Genomic DNA, 20,016 nt, shown 5'->3' on the forward strand with positions numbered 1-20,016 from the left:
AAGTCCACGGTACACAAACAACATACCTCACACGGAACAAGATCCCACAACCCACTAGTGCCAATAGGCTGCCTAAATATGGTCCCCAATCAGAGACAACGAGCGACAGCTGCCTCTGATTGGGAACCACACCGGCCAACATAGGAATACACATACTAGAACACCAACATAGAAATACCCAACATAGAACATACACACCCTGACTCAACATTTAAGCGTCCCCTGAGTCAGGGCGTGACATTGGCAAACTTCAGACGGCACTGTATATGTGCTTTCTTGAGCCGGGGGACCTTGCGGGTGCTGCAGGATTTCAGTCCTTCACGGCGTAGTGTGTTACCAATTGTTTTCTTGGTGACTATAGTCCCAGCTGCCTTGAGATTATTGACAAGATCCTCCCGTGTAGTTCTGGGCTGATTCCTCACCATTCTCATGATCATTGCAACTCCACGAGGTGAGATCTTGCATGGAGCCCCAGGCCGAGGGAGATTGACAGTTCTTTTGTGTTTCTTCCATTTGCGAATAATCGCACCAACTGTGTCACCTTCTCACCAAGCTGCTTTGGCGATGGTCTTGTAGCCCATTCCAGCCTTGTGTAGGTCTACAATCTTGTCCCTGACATCCTTGGAGAGCTCTTTGGTCATGGCCATGGTGGAGAGTTTGGAATCTGATTGATTGATTGCTTCTGTGGACAGGTGTCTTTTATACAGGTAACAAACTGAGATTAGGAACACTCCTTTAAGGAGTGTGCTCCTAATCTCAGCTCGTTACCTGTATAAAAGACACCTGGAAGCTCAGAAATCTTTCTGATTGAGAGGGGGTCAAATACTTATTTCCCTCATTAAAATGCAAATCAATTTATAACATTTTTGACATGCGTTTTTCTGGATTTTTTTGTTGTTATTCTGTCTCTCACTGTTCAAATAAACCTAACATTAAAATTATAGACTGATCATTTCTTTGTCAGTGGGCAAACTTACAAAATCAGCAGGGGATCAAATACTTTTTTCCCTCACAGTATATATTTACAAAACAATATATGGGGGGATTGGAAATGATGCAAGCCACAAACCTATTCCCCCTCAGGAGACTGAAAAGATTTGCATGGGTCCTCAGATCCTCAAAAATCTCTACAGTTGCACCATCGAGAGCATCCTGACTGGTTGCATCACTGCCTGGTATGGCAACTGCTCGGCCTCCGACCGCAAGGTACTACAGAGGGTAGTGCGTACAGCCCAGTACATCACTGGGGCCAAGCTTCCTGCCATCCAGGACCTCTATACCAGGTGGTGTAGAGGAAGGCCCTAAAAATTGTCAATGACTCCAGCCACCCTAGTCATAGACTGTTCTCTCTGCTACCGCACGGCAAGCGGTACCGGAGCGCCAAGTCTAGGTCCAAAAGACTTCTCAACAGCTTCTACCACCAAGCCATAAAACTCCTGAACAGCTAATCAAATGGCTACCCAGACTATTTGCACTACCCCCCCCCCCCACCCCATCCTTTTTACGCTGCTGCTACTCTGTTAATTATTTATGCATAGTCACTTTAACTCTACCCACATGTACATATTACCTCAATTACCTTGACTAACCGGTGCCCCCGCACATTGACTCTGTACCGGTACCCCCTGTATATAGCCTGTATATTGACTCTGTACTGGTACCCCCTGTATATAGCTGTATATAGCCTGTATATTGACTCTGTACCGGTACCCCCTGTATATAGCTGTATATTGACTCTGTACCGGTACCCCCTGTATATAGCTGTATATAGCCTGTATATTGACTCTGTACCAGTACCCCCTGTATATAGCCTGTATATTGACTCGGTACCGGTACCCCCTGTATATAGCTGTATATAGCCTGTATATTGACTCTGTGCAGTACCCCCTGTATATAGCCTGTATATTGACTCTGTACCGGTACCCCCTGTATATAGCCTGTATATTGACTCTGTACCGGTACCCCCTGTATATAGCTGTATATTGACTCTTGTACCGGTCCCCCTGTATATAGCCTGTATATTGACTCGTGCACCGGTACCCCCTGTATATAGCCTGTATATTGACTCGGTACCGGTACCCCCTGTATATAGCTGTATATAGCCTGTATATTGACTCTGTACCGGTACCCCCTGTATATAGCTGTATATAGCCTGTATATTGACTCTGTATCGGTACCCCCTGTATATAGCCTGTATATTGACTCTGTACCAGTACCCCCTGTATATAGCCTGTATATTGACTCGGTACCGGTACCCCCTGTATATAGCTGTATATAGCCTGTATATTGACTCTGTACCGGTACCCCCTGTATACAGAGGTGGGTAGTAACGAGTTACATTTACTCCGTTACATTTACTTGAGTAAGTTTTTGAAAAAATTATACTTCTAGGAGTAGTTTTAAATCACTATACTTTTTACTTTTACTTGAGTAGATTTGTGAAGAAGAAACTGTACTCTTACTCCGCTACATTAGGCTACAATGAGGTCGTTACTTTTCTTTTTACCTCTTTGGTATTCTACGCGTCATTGTCTTTATCCCCCGCATATGCCTTATTTTAATGTTTTATTTTGACAGAGAGAGAGAGACTTCCGCTAAGGCTCTACCACGTGACTGTGTTTCACCAATCAAACGTAGTTGTGCAGGCTCGTCACTTTACCATACTCAATCTCAGCGGCGGGACGGGTTGGCTTTACAGTCATAGCAACACAAAAATGTCAGAATTAGCCGTCGCCAATGCAGACACAGACGAGGAGGAACACCCGCACCCCTGGCCTCATATTGAAAGCATGTTCACCTTAGTAAAAGTGTGAAAGAACAGCTACATTATGCGGTGTCTTCTGTGTCTACCAAAACAAACAGACATTATGCGGTGTCTTCTGTGTCTACCAAAACAAACGGACATTATGCGGTGTCTTCTGTGTCTACCAAAACAAACGGACATTATGCGGTGTCTTCTGTGTCTACCAAAACAAACGGACATTATGCGGTGTCTTCTGTGTCTACCAAAACAAACGGACATTATCGCGGTGTCTTCTGTGTCTACCAAAACAAACGGACATTATGCGGTGTCTTCTGTGTCTACCAAAACAAACGGACATTATGCGGTGTCTTCTGTGTCTACCAAAACAAACGGACATTATGCGGTGTCTTCTGTGTCTACCAAAACAAACGGACATTATGCGGTGTCTTCTGTGTCTACCAAAACAAACGGACATTATGCGGTGTCTTCTGTGTCTACCAAAACAAACGGACATTATGCGGTGTCTTCTGTGTCTACCAAAACAAACGGACATTATGCGGTGTCTTCTGTGTCTACCAAAACAAACGAACATTATGCGGTGTCTTCTGTGTCTACCAAAACAAACGGACATTATGCGGTGTCTTCTGTGTCTACCAAAACAAACGGACATTATGCGGTGTCTTCTGTGTCTACCAAAACAAACGGACATTATGCGGTGTCTTCTGTGTCTACCAAAACAAACGGACATTATGCGGTGTCTTCTGTGTCTACCAAAACAAACGGACATTATGCGGTGTCTTCTGTGTCTACCAAAACAAACGGACATTTCAGCATTCAACATCTAACTAGAGGAAACATGTAGCGGTACGTTTCCTAAATTCGTTTTTTTTTGCTGTGGATAGGCAAATGTTTGTCTTTTAGGTTACATATGTTTTAAACATTTTCTATATATATATATATATATATATATATATATATCCACATTTGATGTGATAATAAGTCTCTTTTAATGTCTTGATCTCCCTGTAGCCTCACAGATTTTTTTTTGTCCACAGAGGATTCACCCCAACAAACTGGCAAAGTACACAGACTTACTAGAGAACCACAGAAAGCGTAAGTCCTCCTCTTCCAGTGATACTCTTGTGAAAAATGCAAAAATCACAGCCTTTGCTGCCCCAGGGCGGGGTAACACAAGCAACGCTTGACAAGCTGATGCTAAATTTTGTATGTGAGGCCAACCAACCATTTTCTGTGGTTGAGACGCCATCCTTCAATACTTTGATAGAAACCTTGCAACCTCATACAGTAATGACAAGGAAAACGTTATGCACAAGAATACAAGAAGCTGCAAAACACAAGAAGAGCATAATCATCAAAAAGCTGGAGTGCTGTGAACTATGTTGCTAACGTAGCTACTTAGGTGTCACCTGTCACTGGATAGACAACACCTCACTGGAGAGGCACTCCACATTGGCTTGTAGACCTGTCAAAGGCTCGCACACGTTTGATGTCCTTGCTGCTGCATTAGAGGAAATACATTCTGAGTACCATATCAGGGAAAAAGTGACCAGGACGACAACAGACAGTGGCTCAAACTTCCTTTCGATTATATGGTGAGGAGAAAGAGGAGGAAGCCATCAATGTACACGAGGAGAGTGACTCCACCCTTGATGATGCAACAGAAGATCAGAGTGAGTCAGAGGTGGAGTATCAAGATGTCTGCAATTCTGGATGACAACACAGGCCTTGAGTACCAACTTCCAAGGCACCAAAAGTGTGCATGCCATCTCCTCAATCTTATATCTACAGTTGATGCCACTGCTGCAGGAGGAGCTGCAAACGAAACCTACAAGAGGCTGTCTCGGTCTGCTTTTGCAAAGTGTCATGCTCTTTGGAATAAAACCAGCAGGTCAACCATGGCTCATGAAACAGTGGAACGTGAATGCAAGCTGCTGTTTCTCCGACCCAATCAGACACGCTGGAGCTCCCTGTTCCTCGCTGTAGAAAGGATTGTGCGCATTCACCGAGAGCAAGGAGAACAAGCAATTCGCAATGTCTGCACAGCATTAAAGATAAAGATGTAAGTTGACAAAATGTATATTTTGTTTTTAAAGAATAATAAAAGTAAATAAGCCTTGCTGATTAATGGGTGAATCCACTTGTCTCAAGTAACTAAGTTTTCTTTGCATGGTGGTGTGACAATTGTGGATGACTTGAATGAAATATATATATATATTTTTTTTGTATTTAACATGTACAATGCATAATAAAGACATTGTACCAGAAATAGCTATAAGTAATTGTTTTATCGTTACATCTTTTATAGGTTCAATCCAGCTGAAAATGGGTTTTTGGTCGAGTATGCTGCTGTGATGAAGCCTGTTGCCATGGCCCTTAATATCCTCCAAGGGGAATCATCTGTGCATATGGGCCTCCTGCTGCCAACACTTTACCAGTTGCGGGACAAGCTGAAGAAGTTGGAGTCAACTTGCAAAATGTGTACACCTCTTGTTCACGCCCTGCAGCAAGGGATCCAGAAACGTTTTGGAGACGTCATGAAAGAGCCTGAGCTGATTGCAGCAGCAATACTCCTACCAAGATTCAGAAACATCCTGGACCACAGAGGAGAACATCTTAAATGCTGGTAAATATACTTGTTTATCAATTCAAATGTGAACCAGTAGACATTGACCTATATAACTCTGTATAATGTTACTGTCATTTAGGATTATAGTGTGTCAGTGACAAACCACAGGGTGGCAATATAGTTAGTGGGACTTTTTTTGCTGACTTTTCTTGTTAGATATTGGAACTGGAAGTAAACATAATGCCCGATCTACAACTACATCACTCTCCTCTAATGCCTTTTAGAGAACATGCATTCAGCTTAATTTGTGTTCTGGGATACTAGGCCTGCAATATTGTTTTATTTGGCCATCTATCATGGACTGGTGCTTTTCAGTTGATGTGTATTGCTGTTCTTTTCCTCTGCTCAGTGAGATGTGCAGTGTGGCCTAATCACAGATCAGAGTATTCATTTCTAGGCACACAGAAAAAGGGCTGTTGCTTGCCATGCAATACAAAGGTACTGAGTAGGCCTAATCAACACCTATTGAATATTTTATGTTGACCGCTTCCTTCTGGTGTGCAGTTTTCTGTTCAGCATACCTGGTATGAAATGTTTGTGTGTTTCCTTCTGTTGTTCTGTCACTGTGGAGACACACACATACACAGTTTGAGAGTTTATGGGCTGCCTCGTTCTAGTTCTGCCTGGTAAAAAAAAGTATAAAGGTTTGGAAATGTGTGTTACTTGTGCTTATTTATTTTTTATTTATTATTATTAAATTTTTTAATACTTGAATTTACCTGAATTATTTTTATTTAAGCTATTTTGTAATTCATTAAAGATGATTATTTTGTATTTTTGTCTGTCTGATTGTTGTCTTGTGTTAAAAAATAAATCAGACGTTACTCAACAGTTACTCAGTACTTGTAGTTTTTCCACCAAGTACTTTTTTACTCTTACTCAAGTAATTATTTGGATGACTACTTTTTACTTTTACTTGAGTCATATTATTCTGAAGTAACAGTACTTTTACTTGAGTACAATTTTTGGCTACTCTACCCACCTCTGCCTGTATATAGCTGTATATAGCCTGTATATTGACTCTGTACCGGTACCCCCTGTATATAGCCTGTATATTGACTCTGTACCGGTACCCCCTGTATATAGCTGTATATAGCCTGTATATTGACTCTGTACCGGTACCCCCTGTATATAGCTGTATATAGCCTGTATATTGACTCTGTACCGGTACCCCCTGTATATAGCCTGTATATTGACTCTGTACCCGTAATCCCCTGTATATAGCTGTATATTGACTCTGTACCGGTACCCCCTGTATATAGCTGTATATAGCCTGTATATTGACTCTGTACCGTACCCCTGTATATAGCCTGTATATTGACTCTGTACCGGTACCCCTGTATATAGCTGTATATAGCCTGTATATTGACTCTGTACCGTACCCCCTGTATATAGCTGTATATAGCCTGTATATTGACTCTGTACCGGTACCCCTGTATATAGCCTGTATATTGACTCTGTACTGGTACCCCTGTATATAGCTGTATATTGACTCTGTACTGGTACCCCCTGTATATAGCTGTATATAGCCTGTATATTGACTCTGTACCGGTACCCCTGTATATAGCCTGTATATTGACTCTGTACCGGTACCCCCTGTATATAGCCTGTATATTGACTCTGTACCGGTACCCCCTGTATATAGCTGTATATAGCCTGTATATTGACTCTGTACCGGTACCCCCTGTATATAGCTGTATATAGCCTGTATATTGACTCTGTACCGGTACTCCCTGTATATAGCCTGTATATTGACTCTGTACCGGTACCCCCTGTATATAGCTGTATATAGCCTGTATATTGGCTCTGTACCGGTACCTCCTGTATATAGCCTCACTACCGTTATTTCTACTGTTATTTTACTGCTTTTATTTTTTAATTATCTATTGTTTACTTAACATTTATTTTTCTTAAAACTGCATTGTTGGTTAAGGGCTTGTAAGTAAGCATTTCACTGTAAGGTCTACACCTGTTGTATTCGGCGCATGTGACAAATACAATTTGATTTGATATTAAAGCTGATCTACCCCCTCCGGTTGTTTACATGTTATTTTTATTGACAAATAAGATGTCCAGACAGAAAACAACATTTACATTTTGAAAGTGACAATAGATTTTAAAAAATACACATTCCTCACAATTGATAACTTGTTGACAATTAGAAAAGGAAACCCTTTTATTTACACAAACATTCAACCAAAGGTGACTGGATTTCATTGTGACTTAGGACTCTATTCAATCTGTATCACTGAAGCGTTACAGATTGCCCGGTCTAAATTTAAAGGTCATTTCCAACTGAGCCGACATATGCAGCGTTTACCGCGAATGTAGCCTGCTAAAACGGGAACATTGCCTTTAAATTTCAATCACGCTGTAACGCTGACCTTCAGCGATTGAAACCAGCCCTTAGTGATAGGCGGCAGTAAAAAGATACAGGTGGAACAATTCAGAAAAATATGTTAAAAAAAAAAGATACTCAATTCAATTCCCTTTGTAATAACACACACGACAAAACCTACATACCTCTAACTCTTCCCTCTCTACAACTGTCTTCACAGGACATCCTTTTCCGCTTTGAGGTAGCTAGCTGTTTAAAACAGAAACACAGGCACTTCTAAAGGCACGTGTGTACCAACAACAACAACAACAACAGAATGTAGTCTATCCAAAAATAAATGTCTCTCAATTAAAGTATCTTCATCAAACAAGAACAACACTATTATTTTAATTAATATGTCTACTCCCTTCACCCATAAAAACACAAAATGGCTTAAAATACCTTTACACAGACACAGACTCGGTCCATACATTCTCTAACTCACAGACTTCCACATCTCCCTTCTGCTGTGAGGTCATCTACTGTAGGAAACCTCAGTTCCCATCTCTCACACTGAATCAATGTTTCCTCCTGCATCCAGCCCACTGACAGGAATATGGACAGGCTGACCCAGGTTGACCAAGGCTGACCCAGGCTGACCCAGGCTGACCCAGGCTGACCCAGGATGCTCACTGAGCCTTAACAAAAAAATGGAAGCTGAACTTATAGGATACAGACTATCCAAAAATACCAAGGCACTCCTATATCCTACAACTTCATCCTCTATTTGTTGTTATTTCCACAGGACTGGGAAACCCTTGCTCGCTCACAGAGTCTTCTTGTTGACTCCATTATCCAGTTTGAGGTATGTCTGGCTGTGGTGTCTGATGAGGGTCCCGGGGAGCAGGGCCATGCAGGCTATACCCAGCAGCTGTAGCACTTTGCCCCAGGAGAACAGGTCATCCAGAGAGGACACCTCAGACAGCATGGAGCCCGCCTGGACACAGATGAAGTTGTATGGGATCAGGCCTGGAGGGATTAGAAGCCAGAAAGACATGAGACACACAGAGGGACAGAAAGACATGAGACACACAGAGGGACAGAAAGACATGAGACACACAGAGGGACAGAGGGAAAATAAGTCAGAAAGACATGAGACACACAGAGGACAGAAACATGATGAGACACACAGAGGGACAGAAAGACATGAGACACACAGAGGGACAGAAAGACATGAGACACACAGAGGGACAGAAAGACATGAGACACACAGAGGGACAGAAACACACGAGACGCACAGAGGACAGAAAGACATGAGACACACAGAGGGACAGAAACATAATGAGACACACAGAGGACAGAAACATAATGAGACACACAGAGGACAGAAAGACATGAGACACACAGAGGGACAGAAAGACATGAGACACACAGAGGGACAGAAAGACAAGAGACACACAGAGGACAGAAAGACATGAGACACACAGAGGACAGAAAGACATGAGACACACAGAGGGACAGAAAGACATGAGACACACAGAGGGACAGAAAGACATGAGACACACAGAGGGACAGAAAGACATGAGACACACAGAGGACAGAAACATAATGAGACACACAGAGGACAGAAACATAATGAGACACACAGAGGACAGAAACATAATGAGTCACACAGGGGACAGAAACACATGAGACACACAGAGGACAGAAACACATGAGACACACAGAGGACAGAAACACATGAGACACACAGAGGACAGAAACATAATGAGACACACAGAGGGACAGAAACATAATGAGACACACAGAGGACAGAAACATAATGAGACACACAGAGGACAGAAAGACATGAGACACACAGAGGACAGAAAGACATGAGACACACAGAGGACAGAAAGACATGAGACACACAGAGGGACAGAAAGACATGAGACACACAGAGGGACAGAAAGACATGAGACACACAGAGGACAGAAACATAATGAGACACACAGAGGACAGAAACATAATGAGACACACAGAGGACAGAAACATAATGAGACACACAGAGGACAGAAACACATGAGACACACAGAGGACAGAAACACATGAGACACACAGAGGACAGAAACACATGAGACACACAGAGGACAGAAACATAATGAGACACACAGAGGGACAGAAACATAATGAGACACACAGAAGCCAGAAAGACATGAGACACACAGAGGGACAGAAAGACATGAGACACACAGAGGGACAGAAAGACATGAGACACACAGAAGCCAGAAAGACATGGGACACACAGAGGACAGAAAGACATGAGACACACAGAGGACAGAAAGACATGAGACACACAGAGGACAGAAACATAACATCAATCATTGCTAAATTTGTTATGATCTTTTAAATAAAATCCTAATTTCTAAAGACACGGATCATAGAGAGATTGTCTCTGAATATTAATGAATATGAATAAGACAAGGACTATAAAGGACCAATGAAGGAAAAGACTGAATCAGTTTCTGCTCCTGCTTACCGATGAAGACTGAGAAGAAGAAGAACGTGACAGGGATGTTGACGATGGGGGCGGACATGTTGAGGAACCAGTTAGGAGTCATGGGAAAGAACCTGAGGAAGAGGAGGAAGAAGAACAGACAGGACTGGTTCTCCTCCACCTGGGAACCAGGGCAGGAAAAGAGAGCTGGTTAATATCTGTATCTACCACCCAGTGGTCATATAGCCAAATGTCAGTGTTGGCATCCTACAGATCAAGTGTCACCAATCACTCTACCAAAGCCACGAGCCTCGCCGCTGAGCGAGCTACTTCTAGGTCTCAGAGCAGGTGAAGTCACAGATTGAACACTGCCACCACAACGCTAACTAGCTAACCATTTCACATCGGCTACGCTAACTAGCTAACCATTTCACATCGGCTACGCTAACTAGCTAACCATTTCACATCGGCTACGCTAACTAGCTAACCATTTCACATCGCACGCTAACTAGCTAACCATTTCACATCGGCAACGCTAACTAGCTAACCATTTCACATCGGCTACGCTAACTAGCTAACCATTTCACATCGGCTACGCTAACTAGCTAACCATTTCACATTGGCAACGCTAACTAGCTAACCATTTCACATCGGCTACGCTAACTAGCTAACCATTTCACATCGGCAACGCTAACTAGCTAACCATTTCACATCGGCTACGCTAACTAGCTAACCATTTCACATTGGCTACATATACTTGTAATAACTTGGGATGATGGGAGTTGACCTGTTAAACGTGGGGATTGTGCAGACTACGTACCTTCCTCTGCAGCATGGAGACCTGGCCAGGGAAGAGTTTTGTGATGTAGCGTTTCCCGAAGGCCTGGGAGAGGAGGTAACACATGGTGGAGCCCACAGTGGTCAGAACACAGGCTAGCACCAAGCCCTGCCATGGGCCGAACAGGGCACCCGCTAGGATGTTCTTTAGAGGACAGAGAGGAATCAACAACAATCAGAGCTGATTATATGATTACAAACATGTTTTATAATGTACACTACCAGTCAAAAGTTTGGACACACCTACTCATTCCAGGTTTTTTCTTTATTTTTAAAAAACAAATTTCTACATTGTAGAATAATAGTGAAGACATCAAAACTATGAAATAACACATATGGAATCATGTAGTAACCAAAAAAGTGTTAAACAAATCAAAATATGTTTGAGATTTGAGATTCTTCAAAGTAGCCACCCTTTTGCCTTGATGACAGCTTTGCACACTCTTGGCATTCTCTCAACCAGCTTCATGAGGTAGTAACCTGGAATGCATTCCAATTAACAGGTGGGCCTTCTTAAATGTTAATTTGTGGAATTTCTTTCCTTCTTAATGCGTTTGAGCCAATCAGCTGTGTTCTGACAAGGTAGGGGTGGTATACAGAGGGTAGCCCTATTTGGTAAAAGACCAAGTCCATATTATGGCAAGAACAGCTCAAATAAGCAAATTGAAACAACAGTCCATCAATACTTAAGATGAAGGTCAGTCAACATGGAACATTTCAAGAACATTGAATGTTTCTTCAATTGCAGTCGCAAAAACCATCAAGCGCTATGATGAAACTGGCTCTCATGAGGACCGCCACAGGAAAGGAAGACCCAGAGTTACCTCTGCTGCAGAGGATAAGTTCATTAGAGTTACCAGCCTCAGAAATTGCAGCCCAAATAAATGCTTCACAAATTTCAAGTAACAGACACATGTCAACATCAACTGTTCAGAGGGGACTGTGTGAATCAGTCCTTCATGGTCGAATTGCTGCAAAGAAACCACTACTAAAGGACACCAATAAGAAGAAGAGACTTGCTTGGGCCAAGAAACACGAGCAATGGACATTAGACTGGTGGAAATGTGTCCTTTGGTCTGGAGTCCAAATTAGAGATTTTTGGTTCCAACCGCCGTGTCTTTGTGAGACGCGGTGTGGGTGAACGGATGATCTCCGCATGTGTAGTTCCCACTGTAAAGCATGGAGGAGGAGGTGTTATGGTGTGGGGGTGCTTTGCTGGTGACACTGTCTGTGATTTATTTAGAAGGAAAAGCAGCTAACAAGTGCTCAGCATATGTGGGAACTCCTTCAAGACTGTTGGAAAAGCATTCCAGGTGAAGCTGGTTGAGAGAATGCCAAGAGTGTGCAAAGCTGTCATCAATGCAAAGGGTGGCTATTTGAAGAATCTGAAATATATTTGGATTATTTGTTTAACACTTTTTTGGTTACTACATGATTCCATATGTGATATTTCATAGTTTTGATGTCTTCACTATTATTCTACAATGTAGAAAATAGTAAAAATAAAGCAAAACCCTTAATGAGTAGATGTGTCCAAACTTTTCACTGGTACTGTATATTGAGATGTTTGTCTACAATTTCTGCTTCTGAGTGAGTGAATGAGTGAGTGAGTGAGTGAATGAGTGAGTGTGTACCAGGAAGGAGGAGCCAGGGATGGCGAAGGACTGCTTGTAGATATATGCGCTACAGAAGAGAAGCAGGACGTATCCAGTGTGTTCTGTCTTGTAGAACTGTAGCAGCTCTGACAATTCTCTTAGCTCTACCAGGTCTGAGGGGAACTTCAGCCTGAAAGGAGGGATCACAACACAGATGGTATCATGAGGGCTGGGGCGGGTGGCTGGCGGCAAGGGCCTGTCTGATCTGGGGTTGATGAGGGCGGGTGGCTGGCGGCAAGGGCCTGTCTGATCTGGGGTTGATGAGGGCGGGTGGCTGGCGGCAAGGGCCTGTCTGATCTGGGGGTTGATGAGGGCGGGTGGCTGGCGGCAAGGGCCTGTCTGATCTGGGGTTGATGAGGGCGGGTGGCTGGCGGCAAGGGCCTGTCTGATCTGGGGTTGATGAGGGCGGGTGGCTGGCGGCAAGGGCCTGTCTGATCTGGGGTTGATGAGGGCGGGTGGCTGGCGGCAAGGGCCTGTCTGATCTGGGGTTGATGAGGGCGGGTGGCTGGCGGCAAGGGCCTGTCTGATCTGGGGTTGATGAGGGCGGGTGGCTGGCGGCAAGGGCCTGTCTGATCTGGGGTTGATGAGGGCGGGTGGCTGGCGGCAAGGGCCTGTCTGATCTGGGGTTGATGAGGGCGGGTGGCTGGCGGCAAGGGCCTGTCTGATCTGGGGTTGATGAGGGCGGGTGGCTGGCGGCAAGGGCCTGTCTGATCTGGGGTTGATGAGGGCGGGTGGCTGGCGGCAAGGGCCTGTCTGATCTGGGGTTGATGAGGGCGGGTGGCTGGCGGCAAGGGCCTGTCTGATCTGGGGTTGATGAGGGCGGGTGGCTGGCGGCAAGGGCCTGTCTGATCTGGGGTTGATGAGGGCGGGTGGCTGGCGGCAAGGGCCTGTCTGATCTGGGGTTGATGAGGGGCGGGTGGCTGGCGGCAAGGGCCTGTCTGATCTGGGGGTTGATGAGGGCGGGTGGCTGGCGGCAAGGGCCTGTCTGATCTGGGGTTGATGAGGGCGGGTGGCTGGCGGCAAGGGCCTGTCTGATCTGGGGTTGATGAGGGCGGGTGGCTGGCGGCAAGGGGCCTGTCTGATCTGGGGTTGATGAGGGCGGGTGGCTGGCGGCAAGGGGCCTGTCTGATCTGGGGTTGATGAGGGCGGGTGGCTGGCGGCAAGGGCCTGTCTGATCTGGGGTTGATGAGGGCGGGTGGCTGGCGGCAAGGGCCTGTCTGATCTGGGGTTGATGAGGGCGGGTGGCTGGCGGCAAGGGCCTGTCTGATCTGGGGTTGATGAGGGCGGTGGGGGACAAGGGCCTGTCTGATCTGGGGTTGATGAAGGTGGTCGGGGACAAGGGCCTGTCTGATCTGGGGTTGATGAGGGCGGGTGGCTGGCGGCAAGGGCCTGTCTGATCTGGGGTTGATGAGGGCGGTCGGGGACAAGGGCCTGTCTGATCTGGGGTTGATGAGGGCGGGTGGCTGGCGGCAAGGGCCTGTCTGATCTGGGGTTGATGAGGGCGGTCGGGGACAAGGGCCTGTCTGATCTGGGGTTGATGAGGGCAGTGGGGGACAAGGGCCTGTCTGATCTGGGGTTGATGAGGGCAGTGGGGGACAAGGGCCTGTCTGATCTGGGGTTGATGAGGGCAGTGGGGGACAAGGGCCTGTCTGATCTGGGGTTGATGAGGGCAGTGGGGACAAGGGCCTGTCTGATCTGGGGTTGATGAGGGCAGTGGGGGACAAGGGCCTGTCTGATCTGGGGTTGATGAGGGTGATGGGGGACAAGGGCCTGTCTGATCTGGGGTTGATGAGGGCAGTGGGGGACAAGGGCCTGTCTGATCTGGGGTTGATGAGGGTGATGGGGGACAAGGGCCTGTCTGATCTGGGGTTGATGAGGGCAGTGGGGGACAAGGGCCTGTCTGATCTGGGGTTGATGAGGGCAGTGGGGGACAAGGGCCTGTCTGATCTGGGGTTGATGAGGGTGATGGGGGACAAGGGCCTGTCTGATCTGGGGTTGATGAGGGCAGTGGGGACAAGGGCCTGTCTGATCTGGGGTTGATGAGGGTGATGGGGGACAAGGGCCTGTCTGATCTGGGGTTGATGAGGGTGATGGGGGACAAGGGCCTGTCTGATCTGGGGTTGATGAGGGTGATGGGGGACAAGGGCCTGTCTGATCTGGGGTTGATGAGGGCAGTGGGGGACAAGGGCCTGTCTGATCTGGGGTTGATGAGGGCAGTGGGGGACAAGGGCCTGTCTGATCTGGGGTTGATGAGGGCAGTGGGGGACAAGGGCCTGTCTGATCTGGGGTTGATGAGGGCGGTGGGGGACAAGGGCCTGTCTGATCTGGGGTTGATGAGGGCGGTGGGGGACAAGGGCCTGTCTGATCTGGGGTTGATGAGGGCGGTGGGGACAAGGGCCTGTCTGATCTGGGGTTGATGAGGGCGGTGGGGGACAAGGGCCTGTCTGATCTGGGGTTGATGAGGGCGGTGGGGACAAGGGCCTGTCTGATCTGGGGTTGATGAGGGCGGTGGGGGACAAGGGCCTGTCTGATCTGGGGTTGATGAGGGCGGTGGGGGACAAGGGCCTGTCTGATCTGGGGTTGATGAGGGCGGTGGGGGACAAGGGCATGTCTGATCTGGGGTTGATGAGGGCGGTGGGGACAAGGGCATGTCTGATCTGGGGTTGATGAGGGCGGTGGGGGACAAGGACCTGTCTGATCTGGGGTTGATGAGGGCGGTGGGGGACAAGGACCTGTCTGATCTGGGGTTGATGAGGGCGATGGGGGACAAGGGCCTGTCTGATCTGGGGTTGATGAGGGCAGTGGGGGACAAGGGCCTGTCTGATCTAGGGTTGATGAGGGCAGTGGGGGACAAGGGCATGTCTGATCTGGGGATGATGAGGGCGATGGGGGACAAGGGCCTGTCTGATCTGGGGTTGATGAGGGTGATGGGGGACAAGGGCATGTCTGATCTGGGGATGATGAGGGCGATGGGGGACAAGGGCATGTCTGATCTGGGGTTGATGAGGGCAGTGGGGGACAAGGGCCTGTCTGATCTAGGGTTGATGAGGGCAGTGGGGGACAAGGGCCTGTCTGATCTGGGGTTGATGAGGGTGATGGGGGACAAGGGCATGTCTGATCTGGGGTTGATGAGGGCAGTGGGGGACAAGGGCATGTCTGATCTGGGGTTGATGAGGGCGATGGGGGACAAGGGCATGTCTGATCTAGGGTTGATGAGGGCGATGGGGGACAAGGGCATGTCTGATCTGGGGTTGATGAGGGCAGTGGGGGACAAGGGCCTGTCTGATCTGGGGTTGATGAGGGCAGTGGGGGACAAGGGCCTGTCTGATCTGGGGTTGATGAGGGCAGTGGGGGACAAGGGCCTGGCTGATCTGGGGTTGATGAGGGCGATGGGGGACAAGGGCCTGTCTGATCTGGGGTTGATGAGGGCGGTGGGGGCCAAGGGCCTGTCTGATCTGGGGTTGATGAGGGCAGTGGGGACAAGGGCCTGTCTGATCTGGGGTTGATGAGGGCAGTGGGGACAAGGGCCTGTCTGATCTGGGGTTGATGAGGGCAGTGGGGGGACAAGGGCCTGTCTGATCTGGGGTTGATGAGGGTGATGGGGGACAAGGGCCTGTCTGATCTGGGGTTGATGAGGGTGATGGGGGACAAGGGCCTGTCTGATCTGGGGTTGATGAGGGCAGTGGGGGACAAGGGCCTGTCTGATATGGGGTTGATGAGGGCGGTCGGGGACATGGGCCTGTCTGATCTGGGGTTGATGAGGGCGGTCGGGGACATGGGCCTGTCTGATCTGGGGTTGATGAGGGCGGTGGGGGACAAGGGCCTGTCTGATCTGGGGTTGATGAGGGCAGTGGGGGACAAGGGCCTGTCTGATCTGGGGGTTGATGAGGGCGATGGGGGACAAGGGCCTGTCTGATCTGGGGGTTGATGAGGGCAGTGGGGGACAAGGGCCTGTCTGATCTGGGGTTGATGAGGGCAGTGGGGGACAAGGGCCTGTCTGATCTGGGGTTGATGAGGGCAGTGGGGGACAAGGGCCTGTCTGATCTGGGGTTGATGAGGGCGGTGGGGGACAAGGGCCTGTCTGATCTGGGGTTGATGAGGGCGATGGGGGACAAGGGCCTGTCTGATCTGGGGTTGATGAGGGTGATGGGGGACAAGGGCCTGTCTGATCTGGGGTTGATGAGGGTGGTGGGGGACAAGGGCCTGTCTGATCTGGGGTTGATGAGGGTGGTGGGGGACAAGGGCCTGTCTGATCTGGGGATGATGAGGGTGATGGGGGACAAGGGCCTGTCTGATCTGGGGTTGATGAGGGCAGTGGGGGACAAGGGCCTGTCTGATCTGGGGTTGATGAGGGCAGTGGGGGACATGGGCCTGTCTGATCTGGGGTTGATGAGGGCGGTCGGGGGACAAGGGCCTGTCTGATCTAGGGTTGATGAGGGCGGTGGGGGACAAGGGCCTGTCTGATCTGGGGATGATGAGGGCGGTGGGGACAAGGGCCTGTCTGATCTGGGGTTGATGAGGGCGGTGGGGGACAAGGGCCTGTCTGATCTAGGGTTGATGAGGGCGGTGGGGGACAAGGGCCTGTCTGATCTGGGGTTGATGAGGGCAGTGGGGGACAAGGGCCTGTCTGATCTAGGGTTGATGAGGGCGGTGGGGACAAGGGCCTGTCTGATCTAGGGTTGATGAGGGCGGTGGGGGACAAGGGCCTGTCTGATCTGGGGTTGATGAGGGCGGTGGGGGCCAAGGGCCTGTCTGATCTGGGGTTGATGAGGGCAGTGGGGGACAAGGGCCTGTCTGATATGGGGTTGATGAGGGCAGTGGGGGACAAGGGCCTGTCTGATCTGGGGATGATGAGGGCAGTGGGGAACAAGGGCCTGTCTGATCTGGGGTTGATGAGGGCAGTGGGGGACAAGGGCCTGTCTGATCTAGGGTTGATGAGGGCGGTGGGGGACAAGGGCCTGTCTGATCTGGGGTTGATGAGGGCGGTGGGGGACAAGGGCCTGTCTGATCTGGGGTTGAGGGCGGTGGGGGCTTGGAGGGCGGAGGCAGTGGTGGGCTTGGGGATGAGGGTGCATTCTCAACTTTACAGGCATTCCAATAATCACATTACAGTATGAGTGACAGTGGGAGGCTGAACTTGAACATGAAACGACAATCAATCAACTACAGTATATGAGTCATGGTACTCATCGGTGCATGGGTCGTTCCACCTCAAAAAGCCCAAGAAAGAGGACTGACACCATCTCAGATTGACACCCACCATCTCAGATTGATACCCAGCATCTCAGATTGACACCCAGCATCTCAGATTGACACCCAGCATCTCAGATTGACACCCACCATCTCAGATTGACACCCACCATCTCAGATTGACACCCACCATCTCAGATGGACACCCACCATCTCAGATTGACACCCACCATCTCAGATTGACACCCAGCATCTCAGATTGACACCCAGCATCTCAGATTGACACCCACCATCTCAGATTGACACCCAGCATCTCAGATTGACACCCACCATCTCAGATTGTTCTGAAATCGTTTCTGTTGTTAGAAACAGAGAAGATTAGCATTCCTGCAACATTATTTTGTTGAAACATAATTTGATCTCTGAGAAAGGAAGTTAATTGATTGCATCCAAATTGGCCATTTTATAATAAATAAATAATAATATGCCATTTTGCAGACGCTTTTATCCAAAGCGACTTACAGTCATGTGTGCATACATTTTTACATATGGGTGGTCCCGGGGATCGAACCCACTACCCTGGCGTTACAAGCGCCGTGCTCTACCAATTAATTTACAGGATTCATGTTCCCAGTGAATTTGGTGATGTTTTTCTTTCTGCTGTTGAGAGAAATGAGTCGTTGAAGTTGTTACGTCCCATCCTACATCCTGACCCTGTAAGCAGTCTATTGACAAGGTATGACAGCAACCCAGGCTTTGGTACCTATATTAGTATTTTCCCGCTTCATGTTCAAATCATCCTAAGGTATCTAAAAATGTATTGTGTAACTAAATGATGTTACTTATACATGATTGGGATATGAAGCACGAAAATGCTAATATAGGTACCATTGACTTGCTTTGGGGGGTTAATGAACTAATAGTAGGAACAGCACCATCTAGTGGTCAGAACCTGTTAATATCAGGATGTAGGATGGGACATAAACCTAACATTTTTACATTTTAGTCATTTAGCAGACGCTCTTATCCAGAGCGACTTACAGTTAGTGAGTACATACATTTTCATACTGGCCCCCTGTGGGAAACGAACCCACAACCCTGGCGTTGCAAGCACCATGCTCTACCAACTGAGCTACAGGGGACTACAACTTAAATTACTAATTTATTTGAACAGGGGGGAAAAAAAACATCACCAAATTCACTAAGAATACATTACATATGATGAGGAAACAAGCCACAGCTCCATATACTACTTGTCAGACATAGAAAACGGATATTCTATACTTGTTGTTGGGTTGGGATTGGCGTGGAAAATGTATGAACAATGTATGCACTCACTAACTGTAAGTCGCTCTGGATAAGAGCGTCTGGTAAATGACTAAAATGTAAAATGTAAAAATGCGTGGGGATCTGTGGGTGGCTTTTGACCATTTATTTGGATTCCTCGTGTCATACTCATTGTTAGAATAAAGTTAGGTCCAAATCAGATGTTAGGTACTATATTTATTGATGATATGAATCCTATCAATTCAAATGGCCAAGATGGGTGCAATCAATTAGCTTCATTTCTCAGATCAAATTATATTTCAACAAAATAATGTTGCAGGAATGCTTATCTTATCTGTTTCTAACTACAGAAACGACTTCAGAACCATCTGAAATGGTGGGTGTCATGGCTTGCTGAAATGACATGGAACGACCCTGAATATAAATGATGTACCTGGACCAAAATAATGATGATAAGATGCATGGAAAGAAATCACTGACTCATTTGAAGTCGCTAGCAAGCACGAGTCAGAGCCATACACTGTAGCCTACATAACTACCTGTGTTCTTTGACTTCGCCTCTGAAGTCCTTGTTAATGTCGATATCTGACGTTTCTTCATTTTCCGTCGCTTTGGGTGGGAGTTGTCGCGGTCCGGTCGGAAGGTAAGAAGACAGAATGTACAGATAGAAAGTAGCGGCGACAACTACAGCTATTAAACCCACAATAGACCGCATAGTTAAAGAAGAAGCTAGCTGGTCTACAAGTATTTCACAATACAGGAACCGAGTATCGGGTGAGACAGAAGGGGGACAATAACAAGCGCTGGACCAAAGAGGAAAAGGGGGAGCCTAGACGGACAGCTGTGACGTAACATCCGTTTTTT

The 20,016-nt window shown here is 47.5% G+C and overlaps 1 protein-coding gene across 1 annotated transcript; it reads right to left on the reverse strand.

The window, feature by feature from the left end:
- Window positions 1-7,426: 7,426 nt before the first annotated feature.
- On the reverse strand, window positions 7,427-19,923 carry LOC121554881 (transmembrane protein 41A-A-like). Its single transcript, XM_045212003.1, has 5 exons — window positions 19,692-19,923; window positions 12,655-12,805; window positions 11,004-11,165; window positions 10,226-10,364; window positions 7,427-8,736 (listed from the first exon to the last, which is right to left on the reverse strand). Exons 1-5 carry the CDS (start codon window positions 19,865-19,867, stop codon window positions 8,534-8,536), a joined length of 831 nt encoding a protein of 276 aa, XP_045067938.1. The 5' UTR covers window positions 19,868-19,923; the 3' UTR covers window positions 7,427-8,533.
- Window positions 19,924-20,016: the final 93 nt, after the last annotated feature.

Source organism: Coregonus clupeaformis, chromosome 40, assembly GCF_020615455.1.
Source record: "Coregonus clupeaformis isolate EN_2021a chromosome 40, ASM2061545v1, whole genome shotgun sequence".
Classification (NCBI taxonomy): domain Eukaryota; kingdom Metazoa; phylum Chordata; class Actinopteri; order Salmoniformes; family Salmonidae; genus Coregonus; species Coregonus clupeaformis.